The sequence below is a fragment of the Pundamilia nyererei genome, unplaced genomic scaffold (assembly GCF_000239375.1).
Source record: "Pundamilia nyererei isolate P.nyererei 1_Seehausen unplaced genomic scaffold, PunNye1.0 scaffold00327, whole genome shotgun sequence".
Taxonomy (NCBI): Eukaryota; Metazoa; Chordata; class Actinopteri; order Cichliformes; family Cichlidae; genus Pundamilia; species Pundamilia nyererei.
Genome location: NW_005187728.1, coordinates 79,745 through 100,555, shown reverse-complemented (window position 1 = coordinate 100,555; position 20,811 = coordinate 79,745). Strand labels below are relative to the sequence as shown.

The window sequence follows — 20,811 nt, the reverse complement described above, 5'->3', positions numbered from 1 at the left end:
GTGTGTGTGTGTGCGTGCGTGTGTGTGTGTGTGTGTGTGTGTGTGTGTGTGCTCACCAAAATAAAATCTATTTACTTTGGAAAATTAATGAGAGCAACATGAGTAGATTGAAATATTTGCAAATGACATGCAGTGCTTGCATATAAGGCCTCTTGAGTATGAGCAATCCCTCTGAAATAAGACCAATAGTTGGAGAAATCTCATTAATCTCATCATTGTAGCCGGGTTATTATAGTGTATGTAAACCTAAGTGACTGTTAATGATGTATTCTCCCAAATATTCTTAATGCGCTTGGCTACAACTAACAAATTGCCATCATGTGGCAGTAATTTCACTTACTGCACCCATGTCAACAGAAGGAGCACCATCTGTATTGCCAAGCTCCTCTCACTCCTTTGCCTGGCCTTTTTCAGATTTACAGAGCTCTTGCTCCAACTCGTGCTGGAGCAACAGTGTAAATCTGATTTAAAAATATATACATATATATTGAAGCTATAAATGGGTTATGTTTATCCTTTTTTTTTTTCCATCAGCACTTTTTAACTTTTCTGGGTCTAATGTAGAAATAATATCCTGAAAGAAAGGGGGAAAAAAACACTCCTGCATTAGAACTTTATAGATTTTAGAGGTGCATGGTGAGACATATTGATTTACCTGCCCCCTTCCCTCCCCCCTATCAATTTCACCAAAGCTATTGCAATCACACGTAGGCATACACACTTAGCACCCCCGTTCCCCTCCAAAACTACTCCAAATACTGCACACCCCCGTAACCCCTGCCAAGCGATACTGTGCTGTTTAATTGCTCTCTCAAATCAAATCAATAACAGTGAGGTATGTGTTGGGTGGGGGCAAAAAAATAAATAAAAAAAATCAATTGTTGCAGCTTCACGGCCGAGTCAGAACGCGAGAAGCAGGAGTGGATTGAAGCGGTGAAAGAATCGATTGCCGAGACACTCTACGACTATGAAGTGGCAGAGAAGATCTGGTTTAAAGAGGCCAATAGAAGCTGCGCCGACTGCCGCGCGCCGCAGCCGGAGTGGGCGTCGGTCAATCTGGGTGTGGTCATCTGTAAGAAATGCGCAGGTAAGGAACACAGGTATGCTTCTCTGCTTCTTGTGCAGACACACACATGCTGGATGGAGGTGGGCATGCTGCTGATAATAAACATAATGTACATGAATGTTTTTCAGAGTCACATTTTTGTGCCAATGAAAGCCGCCCGTCAACAGGGTTAATTTAAAAGCTGCGATTCCTCATCTATGAGGATGGATCCTTGGATTATTATATTTAAGCAGCTGAATGATGAAAACACATAAAAATGTTTTCTATGGCTGTGAATCAAATAATCTTTAAATTTTTTCTGGGAAATATGATGGAAACAAGCCCTGGGCCTTGTAATATTTGTCAGCTAATGCAACAACTACTGCAGATTAATGGCAACACCCTATGTTAGGTATGTTTGCCAATAACTAATTGTTTAATTGCAGACATATCAGTAGCACGGTGGTTTTAACCCCTATTAGTCATTGTAGAGTAATAATTTAAATACTGCGTATCAGTAGCAGATGTGGAAGTTGTTATAAATTAATTATGATTAAAAGTCTTTCTAAGGCCTTAGTGAGGCCCCATAAATGCTCACTGGTTTGTTAGGCCTACAAACCAGTGAGCAACCTTCACTCACTTGGGAAACGAGTATATTCCTTGACCAGTTGGCGAGTGGTCGTTGGAGGTTGCTGGCAATCTGTAGGTGAAACTGCTAAACGAAAACCTCATTGAAATTGCTTAAATGAAAAGAAATCAAATTAAAAATGATTTATCTAAATACTTCTTATAAATAAAGTTAAATGAGCTTGTTGAATTGAACTCTTATAATGTAGAGTTCTGCAATAAAGTAATGACGACTTTAATAGATGCTTTAAAATGGTTAATAAGCAGCCGATGTGCTTTTTACTATCCTTAAAGTTGACTGTTTATCTGGACGTAGCATTTTCAGTGGGAGAAAACATACACATGTGCAACCATTCATGTGTGTTTGGGGGGAATCACAAGTTTGCATTATGTGGCTATAAAAGCTCACAAGCAAGGCACAAAGCAAACCAGCTGGAAATGCCAGCAGAATATTATTTCCTCTTGTCTCTCTGGAGTCATAACTTATGGAAAGAAAAAAAAATAAACACCACACTGCGTGTAAAAAGTTATGACTGATGCTCAGAGACGTGCCAAATTAAAAAGGGATGCATGTTAGTGCTCGGCTCCTCTCTGTGCATGTGTGGTCTGATGTGTGTGCCTGTCTGAGCGTGTGCTCTGACCAGGAGGCTCTTTTGGAATAAGATCTCAGGTGATAAGCCACATATGGGAGTTGGCGTCTGGCCTCTGGCCTCTCTAATCTGTTTGGCTATACTGGATGGCTCAGATGAAATGACAACAAAGATTAAGCCACAGGCGAGAACTTGGGGGATCCCGAACTCCTTCTTGACCCGCTAAACATGATTAGAGAGACGTGGCAGCCATGCTTGATGTGCAGGGATATCTTGTTGGTGTGTAGGTGTTTTTCTTTTTTTTTTTTTATTTGTGTGTGCATGCCTATACACCCCATCTTCCCGCTCCAGATTTCTCCCAGAGTCATGCAATTTAATGCAATTCTTCACCTCACCTGTGCAAAGCCTGTGTAATTGGTACACATCAGATATCCAACATCTCCTTTCAAACAGCCTTAAATGATTTCATTTGCTGAGGTGTTTAATATTACATTTTGTCGGCACGCCGGGAGCAGGAGGGGTGGATATTTGCTACGAGGGAAGCTGTCCTCAAACTGTGCTCTATTTTAAATTGGGCTGTGGTCCATTTGGAATACCAGTGACTGCTCATGCTTTTAATTAGCGATCTGCTTTATTGTCATGCACAATAAAGAGAAATGCTGAACAAGAGGAAGAGGAAAGAAGTAATGAGGAGGCTAATGGTAAAAATGATCCCAGATTGGCTTTTCGTCTTTTCATGCTAAGACTGAATGGATTTTAATATTCTTCAGCTTCAGTCTTTGATATGAACAGCTTAAAACTGCAGTATTTTCTCTGTGTTTACATACACTTTAAGAATTGATAGGGTCTGTTATATTCAGAGAGTATTAAATTAATAATAGTGATTTTTTTTCTCTGTTCATTAATATTTACAGTGTTATCTAATCACAAATGCAGTAATACATGCATTTGTTCAAAGATGTTTTTGGATACTGTCCGCGTCTACCTTGAACACTTTGTAAGATAACCTTGCCCGGTCTTCTAATTATCTTTGAATTTTTTTATTTAAAAAAAAATACAACAAAAACTTTTATTTCTAAAGTAATCTAAGGAGCTTGGATAGAAGATGCCTGGACTACTTTAAGTTTCTTGAAGGCGTTTCATCTGAGAAGCTTCTTTGGTTCTAAGAGTTCTCCAGCTCTAGTTGGAGTTGTATCTTTAGAGGGCCGTTGACTCACATGTGCTGTATCTAATGAGCCATGGTGAGAAAAAGGGTGCGGGTCATTATCAGCAGAGGTTTGGGGTAAAACCATTGCGGGACCTTACCTCGCCCTATCATGTGACTTATTGAGATGAACTGACATATGATGTGAGTGGTTTTAGAGGCGTCTTGGAAGGGATCTCAAAACTGGATTGTAGGTGGCAGACAGTTGGTGTCGTAAGCCAACCCCTCTGTTCAATGATGACCGTTCACTGTGCACATGGATGGCTTCTTTCACTCCTCTTTCAAACCATCTGTCTTCGATGTCCTAAATGGGAACATTGACATCCTTGAAAGAGTGACCTTTATCCTTTAGATGTAGACGTACAGCTGAGTCTTGTCCTGTGGAGGTGGCTCTTCTATGTTGTGCCATGCCTTTATGAAGTGGCTGTTTGGTCTCTCCAATCTTGAGTTCTGAGCTCTCCTCGCTGCACTGCACACACTACGTTGTTTAGTTTGTGTTTGGGAGTTTTGTCCTTGGGATGACCCATTTTTTGTCTGAGTCTATGGCTGTGTCTGATATACACTGGGGATGTCGTGCTTGGAGAAAATTCTCCTGAGTTTCTCTGATAAACCTGCTACATAAGGAATGACAGTATTCTGTTTGTCCTTCTGATTCGCCCTAGTTGGTGTCTGACCTTGTTTACTGGGCATCTTTTCTGATTTGATGAAAGCCCAATCAAGATAACCACATATTTTAAGAGCTTTCTCTACGTGTATGTTCCTTTTCTTTCCCTTCAAGCTTAGAGGGAACGTTTTATGCCCTGTGTTGCGGGGTCTTGATTACTCCAAGTTTAAGAGTAGGTACTGGTCTTCTGGTAAACTTCAATGTTGAGGTTTCCATTCTCCTCAGTGAGCGCAGCACAGTCCAGAAATGAGAAACTGTTATCCTTTGTATCTTCCCTGGTGAACTTTGTTTCTGTCCACTGAGTTGATGTGAGCAGTGAAGGTTATTACTTCTTGGGTAGTTTGGTTATTTGGTTTTAGAACTAAAGAAGGTTCTCAGATGAGAGGTGAAACTTAAATTCCAGTCACTTTTCTTTCCAGGCTCCTTAGATCACCATGACCTGACGACTGACTACACAGACCTATTTCTCAAGTATATTTTAGCTGTTGTTTTCTCAACAGGATCTGACTGATCTTACTAAAATATTTTTATTTGTTTGTTAAAAAGTTGGTAAAAACTATTAGTAACTGTCTGGGGTTTCCTTTCTTTTTTAAATAACGTCTTAATATTACTAACCCATTTAAATCCTGATAACACTTACATGATGCGTTATTTATGCTGTGTAACTATAGCCGCTAGCTGTCTTGTAATTCAAGTTACTGAACTAAACCTTATCTGTGTTTTGAGCATTGGTGCAGTTGTGTGATAAACAGCATGGCTTACTGTCTGATTAAATGAGCTAACACCCTTCCAAGATGTCAGGCCACATCTTGAGTGTATTTTATGTAATTTGTCTGTATTTTTGTATGTGCAATGCACCCATACACTACAGATGTAATAACTTAGCAATCCACTTTTTCCTCTACCTCCAAAAGCTCAAGGTAATATTATGCAAAATGCTAAGATCAAGGCTTCTTGATGGTTGTGTATGACTCACTTTGCTGATGTCACGGTAACCATGCCCCGATTTTACAGGCTTCAGGTCAATCCCACATTTCTCTCTTATTTTATTTCCTCATTAAATTAACTCACCTCTCCATCTATGCACTCATTTCTTTGTGTCCTTATGCTTACTACTCAAGACGGCTGCCATAGGAAATGACAGTGCTTCAAAGACCTTATGCTGTTCTTCACACATATAATGCAATAAACTTCTTTAACCCAAGATGCAACTTGTAGGCATGTCCACTGGCAACAGTTGCCATGGCAATGTGAAATTACAGGGTTCATTGTCTTGCTCTGCTTCCTCATGACTTGTCACTGAGTGAAGGGGTCGAGAGGGGAAGGGGGGGGGAATCCACACAAGCACACAAGGTTGAAAAAGTACTCCGTGTGATGTGGATGGAGTCACCGGGAAAGTTTTTAATTGGGGGTGAAGTCCTTGGTGGGTTGAACATTAATTTTTTTATTTATTTAATTTTTTTGTGTGAAAGCTGCAGTGATGGGAATGCCTTTTTGTGTGTTGTTTTTTTTCCACCGGAAATATGAAGACATTTACAGCAGCCTATTTATATGAGACGATCTCACTGTATACCTGGCGGCACATGCACATGCACGATTCTTTCAGCTTCATTACCTTTACACAAGTGAAAATGGTCCTGTGGTGTTGCAAAGGCTCTGTGGATGTAGCATGGCAATACTCTGCTGCAAGCACCCCGAATAAAATAGTTTCACTCCTTCACAGGGACAGACTCTTACTCTTTGGCCTTCATTTGTCAAGTTGGACTTCTGATCTCCAAGACTGTTATTATCCCTGACATTTCAGTGTATTTTTCGAGATTGGGAAGAAAACAGATTTAAATGTAACCCTAGACCCCACTGCTGTATCCACCCTCAATATGTGTAGAGAATAAAAAAATAAATTGTCTTAATGGCAGGGAAGAAGGTTATCTTTTCTTTTCTTTTTTGTCTTTTGGGTCTAATGCTACAGTCACACTAAGGAAAAGAGTGGTTGGAGTCTGCGGCATGACCAGAATTAGTGCATTTGTGTAAAATGAACTTCCAATCTCACTTCCTTTGAAATGATTGTAACCACTCGTAGTCAGATATAATTTTCGAAGACACTTTGGTGCACAATGGAGATGATGATAAAGCAGCAATAAGGTGGACTCAGCTTGGTGTCAGGATGTGGTTGAATAGGGCTAAGTTGGCAATTAGAAGAAATCTGTTTGCATTAACAAATTGATTCACTGTTATAAATCAGTGAAAATTGCAAATCTGTTTTGCATTTCCAAAAGGATGAACTCTGAATGAACAAAGTTCAGTTCAGTTCAGTGAATCTCTGCAACCTGTCCAAGGTATACCCTTGGACAGGTTGCAGAGTATTACTTTGTTCATTCAGAGTTCAGCCAGAACTTCGTAGACCTGAAACAGAAGTTCTGACATTCCTTTAAAAACAGTGACGTAGTTGCTGAAAGCTGCTGATTTAATTGCATAGTTACTAGGAATATAACCAGAGTACAACCAGCTAAGTCACAAGTTGAACTTATTTTTAGATTGAGTGTATTGTGTTGGAAATCTATCAGTCAGTCCAAGCTGCACTGCAATCGTTTGGAGACAAGTTGCCTTCCGTCACTCGACCCATGCAACCTACCTTTTAATCTAAAGTGATCGCCCAGAGGTCAACCACTGAGTGACCAGTTGTTTGCCACAACTACTTGTAGTTAGTCCCCAAATGCTAAAACATTCCAAGCAATTACCAGGAAAAAGCAGATTGTTCTTAATGGCAAAGAGGTTACCAGTCAATTTTAAGTCTATTGTGACTGAGCTACAACTTAAGAAACATTTCATCTGCTATTAAGAGGAATCATCTTATAATAGTATTGTTATTGCACTAATTTGATTGAATCAATCTAAGTGGCAAACTAAGGCCCTGATTTGATCAGATTTATTGATTTGCCAAGTAAAACAAGAACAGAGGTGTGTGATATCTCCTAGAAAGATATTTGAAGTTTGACATGTTTATATATCTGAGTTTGTTGAACTAATAATATTGTTTAAATAATACATTGGATCATCTTTATGCAGGCTTTCTTAATAGGGTAAGACATTTATGTTCAACTCCTAACCTTAATTATAACTTCAGATAGGGTGTGGATTTTAAATTAACACCACATTTAATTTTGATATACTTGATATTGATGAAGTCCCTGATCTGACTTCACCAAATTAACTAAAAGGGAAACATTTAGTTACCCGCTTTTTCATGCCAGAAGACGCTTCCAATAGTGAGATGGGTCCACACTGGGTCCACTAACGTTTGGATGACGTAGCATACGTCGCGTTTGTGACCACTTTAAAACTCCCCTATGAAACTGCATGTGAAGTGACATTTAAAATGAAATGACTTCAGAGTTCATAGTTATTGGTGCTGATGAGGAAAAATGTCTATAAATCTTAGAGGTAGTATAAATGTGGTTCTGTCTAGATGCCCATGAAAGAAAGCGTATAGACTCAAAACTGCTGTGACAGGAAGGGTGGCACCGTCCTTTTGTCTCTAATGAATGCACCAACTGATCACATCAAGCCTGACCAAAATGAGACGTGTCTTGGCATATCAGATTCAAAATCCAGTCTGGGAGCAATTAGACCTGTCAGTTATGTGTCCTGGTGAGTGATAATTTTTTATGAATGGCACACGGCTTAATAATAAAAATACATGCAGGGTAGTGCTACTATGCCTATGTAAGTAATGCAAATATTGACTAGTTATAAAAAATGACTTCCTAGTTAGCTTTTGTAAAAAGAAATCTCTTAAGTGGCTTATAACTCAAAGACTTCTCCCACTTGTGTTCTCTTGAACTGTGTCAATATAGCTTTTCACAGCTCATAGCCCCTCATTTTCATTTACAGCCGCTCTACTAGCGAATAGAAGACGGTAATGAGATCATGCCAAATCTAAATATAAAATTATCCGCCATTACACACAGGACAATAATTCACATTCACACATACAGCATGTTTCTGTCTAATGTATTATGCATGTGTGCTCTGTCTTTGGCCATAAGCAACCCCAGAAGCCTCTCGTTCACCCAAATAAACAGGCCGACCAACAAACACAATGAATTACTCATGATTCATTAGCAATTAATGGCCCTCGTTCTCTGCTTTCATTTCCAATTAGGAGAGCTGAGGGGACTAAATATGTCTGTTGTGAGTGAGCGAACGAGCTCGCAGTCATGCTCTGTTTCTCCATCTTGTAACTGCCTGTTTATTGTTTATTCCATCACCAGCATTTGGTGTGTGTTTCAGCACGCCGAGGAGAACACTGTGCATATATGTAAATCGTTATTTTTGCTATTTAATGTGACGTTTTCAGGAACAAAAATGTAGCCTGAGAGAGCCTTGTGAACCCAATGGGGGAATGAATGTGTGAGTCTGTTTGTGTGGCTGTGCGCTAATATTGATGACTGTGTCTTCATGTGTGCCAGGACAGCACCGCTCTCTCGGGCCAAGTATTTCTAAAGTGCGGAGCCTGAAGTTGGACAGCAGTGTCTGGAGCAATGAACTAGTGGAGGTAAATGACATGTATGAAAGCGTATCCATTGTACTAGTACTAATCTAAAAGACTGGGAAGATGCTTGACAGTTCCGCAATGATGATCAATGGTCATTTCAAATCACAGTAATACCTCTGCAAATAATTCTCATCCAAACGTGTCACTTTGTACATGTTTTGCAACCCCTTAGCTCTTTCTGGAAGTGGGGAACAAGAATGCTAACAGTTTCTGGGCTGCTAATCTCCCCCTGGAGGAGGATCTCTACAGAGAGGCTTTTGCGGAGCAGCGGGCCACATTTATCCGCAGGAAATACAGGGAAAGGAAGTACACGAGTGTCCTGGAGGGCTTTAATGACCTGGAGCATCTAAACAAGGTACAGAAATGATGGATTTCATTTATTTCATTTATTTATTTATAAAGCACGTTTAATAACAACAGGGAGCTGACCAAAGTGCTGTACAGCGTAACAGTTAAACAATGACAGAAAATTAAAAGAAAATTAGGATAGAAGAATTGGTAACTCTCATACAGTTTCGAAAGCCAGAGTAAAAAAATGTTTTAAGATGCGATTTAAAAAGAGTAACAGTTGGGGCCTTTCTAATGTGGAGAGGTAGATCATTCCACATTTTCGGTGCCACAACCGCAAATGCCCGATCTCCTCTATGAACCATCCTAGACTTAAGTAAGGTAAGTAGCAGGTGATCGCTTGATCGAAGGGCTCTAGAGCAGCGGTCCCCAACCCCCGGGCCACGGACTGGTACCGGTCCGTGAGTCATTTGGTACCGGGCCGCGAGAGTGAGACTCGGGTGTGAAATGTATGGTTTTCAGGGTTTTTATTGGTTTTAGCGTTATTTTGTTATCGTTTTTTTCATTAACTGTTTTCCTGGGTCTTTTCACGTGTGTTATGAATAAATCTTATTTTTTTCGGTACCGGTACTGGTTTTATTTTGTTGTATTTATCCGCGACACATTAAAGGCCGGTCCGTGAAAATATTGTCGGGCACAAACCGGTCCATGGCGCAAAAAAGGTTGGGGACCGCTGTACTAGAGGGCGTATAAAGCTGCAATAGGTCAGACAAATAGTCCGGTGCCTGGCCAATTAGCACTTTATAAGTCAAAAGTAAGATTTTGAATTTAATTCTAAAACGCACTGGAAGCCAATGAAGGGAAGCAAGCACCGGAGTAATATGTTGGTGTTTCTTCACACAAGTCAAAAGGCGAGCTGCAGCATTCTGTACAAGTTGGAGCCGGGCCATGCTGGACTGACTGACACCCACATATAGTGAATTGCAGTAATCCAGTTGAGATAAAACAAACGCATGAATTGCTCGTTCCAAATTTCTAAAAGATAAAAAAGATCTCACTTTGGATAGGAGCCTTAATTTAAAAAAGGACTGCTGGACAACTGAATTAATTTGTTTCTCGAATGTAAGTTTGCTATCCAAGGAAACCCCCAGGTTTTTTACATGCGTTTTAACAGCACATGTTAGGTTGCATAAGTCCAAATCAGGGGCATTGAAATTACAGCTCGGTCCAAAAAGAATTACCTCAGTTTTATCCTGGTTGAAGGTAAGAAAATTTGAGGCCATCCAGGTTTTAACTTCGTCAAGACATTTGACTAGCGATTCCATGGGCGTGGAGGTGTTTCTATTAAACCGAAGATAAATCTGGGTGTCGTCGGCATATGAGTGAAAGCAGATGTTATGCTTCCTAAAGATTAGGCCTAGGGGTAACATGTAGATTGAAAAAAGAATTGGGCCTAATACGGAACCCTGCGGGACACCACAAGTAAAAGGAGCTGGGGAAGAAATAAAATCATCAAGGCTCACGGAAAAAGTGCTCTCGGAGAGGTACGACCTAAACCATTCCAAGGGGATACCTTTGATACCACATTGCTCCAAACGGGAGTTCAGAATGCTGTGGTCAACAGTATCAAAGGCTGCAGTTAAGTCTAGGAGCAGGAGCACAGCTGTGTCTCCTGAGTCAGTGATTAATAAAATATCATTAAGTATTTTATGTATGGATGTACTGGAGCAAAAGAAGCACCAACTGAAACTGAAGCTATAGAAGTCATGTTCTGAGGTGTAGTGGCAGTCATAAATAAATGACTTCATGAACGGTTTTCTATGAAGAAGAGTTCAGCTGATATGCCAGTTTACTGACATTACTGCTATTGGTGTTGGTGTGTTTGTAGGCTGCACTGTCTACACTATCTGCAGTGGTGGTACTGTGCAAAAGTCTTGAGCCACACCTCAATTCTTTGTATTGCGTCCAAGGAACCCAGCACTCTTGAGCAGCAGTAGTTGGACACTGGCTGCTTTTTCATACATTTTTACTGAAAATTGTATCTTTAGGCACTTTGTTAAAAGTCAGTAACTTAATGAGTTGGTGGCTAAATAAAAAACCGAGAGAATTATAAGGGGAGTGTCCAGAGTCATTAGTTAAGCATGGCGGTGTTGGAGATCTTGTCAAAATTTAAGGAATTATGAGCACAGAAATGTACCATTAGATTTTGATTCGCCACATAATACGTTTGCTTGACAACAGCTTCATTTTCCAGCTTGACCATGATCTCACACACACTCCCAGTGCAGTAAAAGCATACTTGGATAGAAAAACACTCAGTGAAACACTATCAGTCTTGGATTAGTCTCCCCAGAGCCCGGACCTCAACGTTATTGAAGCAGTGTAGGAATCATCTTGACAGAGAACTGAACAAACGGCAGAAACATCCAAAGAAGAGCTCTGAATGCCCTTCAAGACGCCCAGAGAACTATTCCTGAAGTCTGCTTAAAGAAATGACAAGAAAGCTTGACTAAGAGAGTTCAGACTGTGTTGAAGAATAAAGGCGGTAAAACCAAATATAACTTTCTGTACACTGTATAAAGTCTGTTTTTGACTTATATCTTTGTACATCATCTAATAAATCACTTCCCCTATTTCCCCATTTCCCTGGCAAAATATAAAGAAACTAGAGGTGGCACAAGACGTTTGTACAGTACTGTATTTGTTGTATCTGTGCTGACTCAGTGTCTTAGTGGTAAGTTGGTAACTCTATCCATCCGTTTTCTTAACCACTTCTCCATTTCAGAGTTGTGAAAGGGCTGGAGCCTACCCCAGCTGCCATACTGCAAAAGGCCGGGTATACCTTGGACAGGTTGCCAGTCTGTCACAGATGCTTATTAGTTTGTTTATGAATTTTCCAGCAATATAATCTTACAATGATGTCATCATGTACAGAATATAAGCTGATGTCCCACTTTCTGAAGTTCTAACAGCCTAAAAATCACCATCAGCCACAGAAATCAAGTATTGATCGTACTCTGCAAGGAAATAGAAGAGACTTCTTCTGACTCCTCTAACCACTTTAAACAGATTAGAACATCTAACAGTACTCTGTGTATGTGACTTGATGGATTTTGTCTGCCTTTCTAAGCTGAACAAATGTGGCGAAGGTACAGCAGGTCCACAGCCGACTACCCTCATAGTCCTGAGCATATAGCAATGCCCTTAACATTAAAGCTGCCATTGACTTTGTCTTTAGGCAAAGACACGTATGCTACACCAATAACCACATTGCTCTGTTGACTTGTGGCTTCTGTCTTAAGTCTGCAGTCACTCTACCTGGCAGTTTTAAGTTTTCCACATCAAAAATGCCAGGTTAAATATTAGCACCAGTCAGCATATGTTTACAGGAAACAATTATCCTTTTCTGTAATGTTGTTCCCCCAAGATAAATGTGTAAAATAGAGTCCTCCCCACTGCATAATGTAAGTAAAACATAAAAAAACACAACCCTTGCAGACCTTCAGTGTAATATTTTTCTGTTTGCTTAGCTAAGTAATTTTAATTAATGATGGGCAGTGATAGCAGGAGTTCCCCGAGCATGAAATCTGTTTTATAGCTTCGTTTGTACCTTTAAGGAAAAGTGCACATGGTACACTCCGTAAGCTAAATCCACTAAACTTGAGAAAGCCCATATTTTCCTGACCTTTTGACCATTGGTAAATCCGCACTTTAAGCCTAAAGATGCCAAAGGAGAAGTCTTATCGATCTCAAGTATAGGCATGTTGGTGCTTAGGCCTTGGGGTTTAGGGTTTATTGCTGCTGTAAAAAAAGAAAAAAAGGAGAGGGTCTGCTTTTTCTGGCCTCCTTTTAAGAGCTCTAAGCAGTGAAGCAGTTTCCACCGGCATCAGCATTTACGCAGATCAGCCCCCTTGTATTGTTTTCCTGCACCGAAAGAGGGGAAATGGAAATGTAGACAGGGGGAATGAGGCGAGAAAGTAAGGAAGAGATATACTAGCTAGCTAAGTGGAAAAGTGGATTAGGATCCACAACAGAAACGCTTGGGTTGGTTTTATTACGACTTTGCCAGCTTTCGCACGAGCGTGCGCTTTGGGGTGTGCGGCGTGTACATGCGTGTGAACATGTGTGCTCCTTCACTTGAGATGTGTGAATTTGCTGTTCTAGTGGGAGCTCTTTGCAGGCGGGTGCAGGAGGGGAAGTGTAACACAGACGGAGTGCAGCACCCCGAAAGAGTCAAGCCACTGGAGAGGTAGGGGCGTTTTAGTGTGTGAGTGCACGAGGGATGAATGCAGGGAAGGGCTGGAAGTGGCCTTGACACACTTGAAGTGTCATGGAGGCACATATAGAATACGATACATGCAGCTAGGTCTATGAGTACGTGGACATTAACACAATTCTAGACTTTATTTACTGCAAAGGACTTTTATTCAAGTATTAAAAACAATCCTTATATTGTAAATGAAGCTGGTGTGTCCAGTTATTCTTGGGTACTTATAAAACTGGGGTTTGTTTAACCACTTAAATTAAAACTGAAAGCCTGAACATCAATCACATGTTAATTCTTTCATTTAAAATCCACTGTGGTGACCTGCAGATGTAAAATATGTGCGCCAAAGTGCACTAAAACACTAAAAAGTCTTCAAAGCAACTCTATACATCTCCACACAAACTAATGAATCACAAACAACGTGTTTAAAAAAAAGAGACCAAAAAAACCCAGTATTTTTAACATAAACAAGGACACTGAGTCTAATCTCATCGGACACGCTGTTCCACTTCTGTGTCACATTTACTTACTGTAACACAAGCGCGAATATGAAATAATGAAAGCTATATAAAACCTTTTTCCTCTGGGACTCCTCTCGGGACAAAGACAATAATACTAGCAGTTTCCTTGTTGACATTCAAGCAGTTTTTCTGAAATCATGCGATGGCATTTCAACAGGTTTTATGGGGCTCAGGGGTCACGAGATTTACTCAGCGCATGCCGCAAATCATGAAGCGCCTTGAGGCGACTTATGTTGTGATTTGGCGCTATATAAATAAAATTGAATTGAATTGAATTGAAAATCACCGTTTAAAGCGTCATTTCAGGTAATGAAGTAAAGGTAGTGATTTATAGGTGACTGCGTCAATATGTTCCCTTACATAATCCCAGCAGTGTGTGTTGCGATGGGATTCTTTTTGTTTGCAACCCATCGTTTTTTTCCCCTTCATTTAATGCGTACTCTTCATCCCGCTCCCTCTCTTTCTCAGTCCCATTTCCCCTCCATTAGAAGCTCATATCCTAGTGACCTCCACTAACTCTCCGCAGACCACATGACCTAGAGAGTGCAGTGTCAAAGGAGCTTCTTATATCATTACACACCCTCGCACACACGCACACCCTAACCCTCTTGTGGCCACGGTAATTGCTATGACACGGAAGGTCATTTCCAGAGACGACACAGAATAAGGCCAAGTTGCAAGGGACTATTTTGCCATAATCTGACCCCATCTTCCGTGTGCGGGAAAAAGACAGAGGCGCGCGAGTGTGTGCACGTGCTAAAGTAATTATAATTTTTTTAAATCTTTCTTCACATAAATTTTCGGTTATTGTGCTACTGATGAAGATATCTATTTTTTTTGGCACAGCTCTGGGAACACGCATATTTGAACATCTTTATCTCAGTGCAGGGCCTTTGTGTGGGTGGCCAGGTTATATCGACGGGTACTTTTGTTTGTGCGTGTATATGCACAAGCCTCGGCGTGCCTCACTTTCGGATGGATATTGCTTGTTTGTGGCGGATCGATGCAGCCTACTGACTCGGCTCAAAGCCCAGTGAAAGGAAAGGTTGTTCGTTGAAATTCCGCTATTTGCCACTCGACTCCTCCGTTGATCCCCTTTGTTGCGGGTCATCGTGCACGGTGTCACATCAATCGACTGGACAGATTGAAATAGACAGAAAATATTTTCCCTGCTCAGACTGTATTCTTCAGACTCGTTTATCTTGCTTATCTTAGCGGGATCACAAAGTATGTCTGCATGGCCAGACACCACACTCGCTCTATAACGATGTCTTTCTTCATTTTATAGGCGCTGTTAAAGGTGGAATGTAAAGAAGAGTGTATAGAGGAAATGTATTTATTTACCTTCCCTGCTTACGTGAAACCAGTGCGGCGTTACCTTACACCGCATTTAGTTTGATGTCAGCAAGGTCTAAAGAACATCGAGTCTGTATTTAAATGAAGGTTAAGGCTTCACAGGAGGAGATGGGAAGAAAAAGTGAAATTCACAGGAATTAGTTTTAACTGCCTCCTTCTGTTTAACCTCTTAGTGGCTTTTAGATACTTTTCTTTAAAGTGCAATACGTTAAATAAGTTGCCTTAAAAGGTGTTGGTATTGTTTTAGAATGGAGTGTAATAGAATCCTAAGTGAGGCTGCTTTTGCTTTTCTGTCAGGCTTTAGTTAATCTCTTGAAACCACCCGTGTTGATGTTCTCCATCACTAGACACCGCAACTGTTACCAATCAGGCGTTATTATGATCTGCTGAAGAAGCTACATTGTTTTGGCTTGATGGAGCAACCAAGCCACTGATCCCCGGCTGTGTCTTGTACTGGTGGACTGGAGAGGGAACATCACAAGCTACGTGCCAGGAAGCATCAGCGGAGAAAGGAAGCCCAGCTGGCTGGCTCTCCTAATAATATTCTCTCGAGTGGTCGCTTGTCAAAAGCCTCCGGCTATCGTCGCATTTACTCTTTTGTTCATTCTCTGCCTGTCGTTCAACAGGGTTGACAAGAAGTCACAGTCATGGTCTATATACGAAAATATCTGGGCAGCAGTACTACTGCTTCTCATGCTTGACCAGGGCCAGACTGGATGCTACACTGGCTCACTATCCCAACTTGAGGTATTACTTGAGTGTCCGGGCCAGTGTAGCTACGGTTTCTCTGCATCGAAGTAGGAAATATGTCTTTGATATAATGGCCCTGCTTTGTATTGTTGTGAAGCAGGGTTATGTTTATATGCATTTTATTCTTATAAAGAAAAGAACAAAAACATCAGTGACAACACTGTTTTTCTGTTGTGTATAGTGTAGTCGTTTACACATTGGCTTGGCCAGTGAGACACAAATCCCTTTGGCGTTTCGTGAGGAGTGGTTTAGCAGCTTAAAACTTTTCCAAATATTATTCAGTATATAACTTTAAGATTCTCTTAGGTAGTGCAAAACAAAACTCCAAATGACACAACATGGTTAGGTTGTCTGTTGTGCTGCACTTCTGGTGACTTTGCAACATATTTTGATTAATGTGGCAGCTAAGGTGGTTACAAGCTACTTGCTAGTAGCTAAGTGGCATTAACATGTGCAGTAGCCAGGTTAACATCTATAATAACTGCTGGGGGCATTTTTATTCAGCCAATCAGAAAAAGGTCTGCTTAAAGAAGCGAGTGGCTTTAAAAGGGGAGGAGCTAAAAACGTTGCGGCTGAACTGAGAGGCTTCATTTAATTTTGTTTTCTTTTTAAATCTATTTGTTGACTAAAAACAAAAACAGTTTCAGTCAGTGATGGTACACTGGAACAGTATACAAGGTGAATGTTGGATGAATAAGAAACAGAATGTTGGCATCAGTAAACTCTTCTTTGGTTGTCCGTCCATCCATCCATCCATCCATCCATCCATCCATCCATCCATCCTTCCTTCCTTCCTTATAGTTTTCCTCTGCAGTAGCTTTGTGTCTCTTAGTTGGAGAACCCTGCTCATTATTGAAGTTTCATAGTGACTGGTGGAGGCGTACAAATGTATAAAATTCATGGAAAAACCAACCTCACTCTGTTCCACCAGAACCGCTTCAGTCTGCCTTGGCATTGATTCTGTAGGTCTCTCTTGCGTTGCTGGAGTGATGAGACACCTTTCCTCCAAAGGATACTCCTTATGTGTCATTTTGATAGTGATGGAAAGCTCCCATGTGTGTTGAGTTCTGGTGACTGAGAAAGCCGTGACATCATTTTCATAATTACCAAACCATTCGGAGACCTCTTGTGTCCCCTCGATGAGTCCTGAAAAAGACCATTTCCAACAGGATAGAAAAGGTTCATCAGAGGATCAAGGTGATCACCCAGAACAACTGTGTATTGATTCGCGCTGACCCTCACTCTAAAGGAGGGCATCTAGGGTGCTCAAACAGAGCATCAGATCTTCGTGAGAGGAGGGGTCAGGGATTTTCCTTAAATTATTTCCCGCCTGCACACTGCACTCTTTGTTTAGGCTCATCCTGAACGTTTAATACATGCTCTGTTTATCCATGCACAGATTACATGGCTGTATTTATCAGCTTCTGATTCATATATATGTATATATATATATATATATATATATATATATAATATATTCATATTCCATGCTTGGTTTGTTTTCCTGCAGGAAATTCACTTTATCTTGCTTCATCGCAGCCTGCTGCTGTTCTTTTGTACTTTTAGCTCACTTCGTTGTGTTTCATGTCTTTATTCCCACATTTCTCTTTGTGAAAATTGTTAGTTTCATTATATTTAATATGGCCCATTTGTCCTCTCCTTATTTGCTATATTCCTTTTTTTTTAGCTCATGGTTTTGAGCTTTAATGATTCCCACTGGGAGTATTAAAGTTTGATCGGATTTTAACTTCTCTTTTGAGATCAGCGGGTGGAACTCAATTCGTAACTTTATGTGGTTTTCTGACGCCGCTTTATAGACTCTTTGTCCTCTATCAACCTGGCAATCGCGCATACACGTACGCAGCAACACCACGCTGCTCCTCCTACACAGAGAAGTGAAGCCATACTTACATTTCCAGAGATTTTTTTCACTGTCTCTATGTCTGTTTTTTTTTTCTTTTAAGGCATTAATCCAGCTACAGAAAGCTACTTAGAAATCCAATGAGCTGCTGCTCCACTTCTTCATTCTTTTATTAGGCTATCACAGCAGGAAATGGAAAGTGGCAGGTGGACGTCCATAAATGAGATTTGCGACCACTAAAAATGAGCCTCGGGAATCTGATTCACAAACACGCCGAAACTGCAAATAAAATGTGAGCGAAACTCGCAAATAAGCTCATCACGGGGCCTTGTATCTTCTTTTATGTGTGAAGGCGCTGTGTGCAGCTGTGGTGTCCTCTGATGTGCTGCAGACCATGGCGCTCGTGTTCAGCGGGGCAGATGTTATGTGCGCCACCGGGGATCCAACCTACTCCACCCCGTACCTCTTGGCTCAGCGCGCTGGCCAGAAGCTGCAGATGGAGTTCCTGCACCAGAACAAACTGTGCGGTAAGCAACTTTGTTACTGTCTCCTCTCACTTTGAAGCATCCGAAAAGCGCGTTTCCGCTGCGCATACTCGTTTTGCTTCATTAACGAAGGCAACGGGAGTTGTACTCGGAAACTTTTCCGTGGTCAGTGTTCAACACAGTTGAGGTGCCAAGGCAACAGAAAGAATAACTCATGTATTCTTTTGGCCGAGTTAAAAAAAAAGAAAAAAAAGAAAAGAAAAAAGCTGACACGTTCTCATAAATCTGTGAAAAGGCCTTTAAACCAGGTGTGCAAGTTGGACTTTTACAACCATCAGCACCACATATATTCTGCCCCTATCCCTTCTACTTTAACAAGCCAATCATGTTTAAAGCCCATACTCACCGCTGTGCCGCCACGTTCATAAAAGCACAGAGGGAGTTTTTATTTTTTCCCTCCCTCTCCGCCGTGAATAGGAAATAAAGACAGAAAAACCCACAAATATGAAGCTGGTGAGTTTTAAGTTAAAAGTTCTCTCTCCCTTTTTCTCTTTCTCCATCTCTCCCTCTGTCTACCTCCCCCCCTGCACCCACCTTTTGTAATACCCACCTAATGTCCCCGGTTTGGAGGCACGCCACAGATGTGCTGTGTCGTGTGGCTTCCTCGTGATGGATGTGGGTTTTTTTTCTTCTCTTTTTTTGCCGATGTTGAGGACGTATTAAATTAGAAGCGCGAGCCGGGCTGCTGTTGGCTGAGGCAGGTGAGGGAGACTTTCGCGGGGACTGTAGTTTACATAATGTATGCGCTGCATCTGTGTGCACTTGCCGGCACCGAGCCTGTTAGGGACTCTCTAATTGCTAGCGTGGGTCACCTGGTTACTGTGGCAACGGCCATTACTTGGAGGTGGGCTGGCGAAGCGCGCGAGCGGACGGGCAGATAAATGCGCGCGCATTCTTGCGGCACGCTTCAGACGTACTGTCGATCTGAAACGTGTAGAAAGGCCACGTCTGTGTGCTCATTATGTGCCTGCGAGTTACAGGGCTTCATCATTAACAGATAGATGTGTATGAACAGAGTTTTCCTGTCTGAATAAACTGAACATCTATTGTGGACAAGCAGGTCCAGGGCCAGGGAGGCTACTGAAAACCAAAAATATGACTCCTGCAGACTGACTCTATTCTTTGGCTGTAACGGAGGGAACAATCACCACTGCAGCACTTTGGAAATTAGATCTAAATGACAGAGACAAGGAAAGTGGTCCTAAACGTAAAGTTTAGCCAGAACAGAGACCTTAAGGATGACTAAATGTCTCTATATATGTGAAACTGGCAACATGGTACCACAATCTTTTCTTAATATCCTGAAATAGCAGCTCAGTATCCCCTGAAATTACATTTATATTTGACAGTTCTGCAGCCACATGATTTATGTTCAATACCAACTTTCAGTACCAATGTAGGAAGCAGTGTGCCTTTTATTTAGTAAGGCAGAAAGTACAGATGTGGAGGCTGTGGTGGTTAGGTGGCTCTTTGCAGGAGATCAAAGTTTAGATCGTATCTCAGCCCAGCAGTTAGGCTTGGTGTCAATTTGCATACTTCTTGCATCTTGTACTTGATGCAAAATAAACTCACACTTGTGTAGCGTGAGAATTTTAGCCTTAGGCTGTATTTAAAAGATGGACATGAGAACAGTTTTTGAATATAAATGCCATCTTCTCAGTATTTTACAATCAGAAGTGAGGAACAAGGACACTGCATATGTTACGGTATGGTTTAATCACAAAGTCTGCTCAACCCAAAAAACTCGAGTGGGTATTTTACAAAATAAACATTTTATATGGCTTGAAACTAGTAATCTCAGTGTCCATCTAATGCTACAGTCACACCAGAGAAAACTGTGGTTGGAGATTGCAGCATGATCAGAATTACAGCGACTGTGTGCAGTGAACTTGTGATCTTATTGCCTGTCGGTCTGTTTATCAGTCAGATTGTGATGTAAGTGGGTCAAGCTGGGGATTGAATGCAATCCGTTAGTGACAAATCTGTGAAAATTGCAGATCTGTTGCTGTCGACATACGCAAAAGCAGCTCCTGACATTCACACTTCAACCAGAACCTCATAGATTTAGAAACTCAGAAATTCCTCCAGAAATAGTGACGTCGTTTCTGCAAGATGGAGATTTTACTGCAAAGTGATGTAGACAACCCTGCTTTTATATAGGAATATAACCAGTATACAACCAGATGGCAACCAGTTGAGTCCACTGAGCTGTTACGCTCATTGGAACGGACTGACTCAGATTGATTCCAGTGTTTGTGTTGACTGTTTATAGATTTAATGGCGAATAAAATTGTTTACAATTAAATTCTGCCTGTTCAAGTCAGACTGCCTCGCTGGGAACCACCTGTGCAGTCACTTTGTGATTGAAGGTGCTGCACATTCAACCTCTGGACAACCAGTTGTGGCAGCTATTTGTAGTTGGTCACAAGGAGGTTGGCAACCTGTGTTATTTTAGTGTGGATGGACTTTTATGTAGGCTTTACGATTTTAGCAGAGCGTGTAGCCTCTCACTGCACACATTGCTCAGTTTTTTCGCAG

General features: G+C 41.2%; 1 protein-coding gene across 2 annotated transcripts in view; it reads left to right on the top strand.

The window, feature by feature from the left end:
- arap2 (ArfGAP with RhoGAP domain, ankyrin repeat and PH domain 2) overlaps positions 1–20,811 on the top strand; it is a 165,837-nt gene that overhangs the window by 72,342 nt on the left and 72,684 nt on the right. For both annotated transcript variants that reach the window (XM_005751799.2, XM_013915588.1), the window contains exons 11-14: positions 888–1,087; positions 8,600–8,685; positions 8,858–9,040; positions 18,081–18,255. In XM_005751799.2, the coding sequence (XP_005751856.2) occupies positions 888–1,087; positions 8,600–8,685; positions 8,858–9,040; positions 18,081–18,255 (644 nt within the window). The remainder of the gene's footprint in view (positions 1–887; positions 1,088–8,599; positions 8,686–8,857; positions 9,041–18,080; positions 18,256–20,811) is intronic.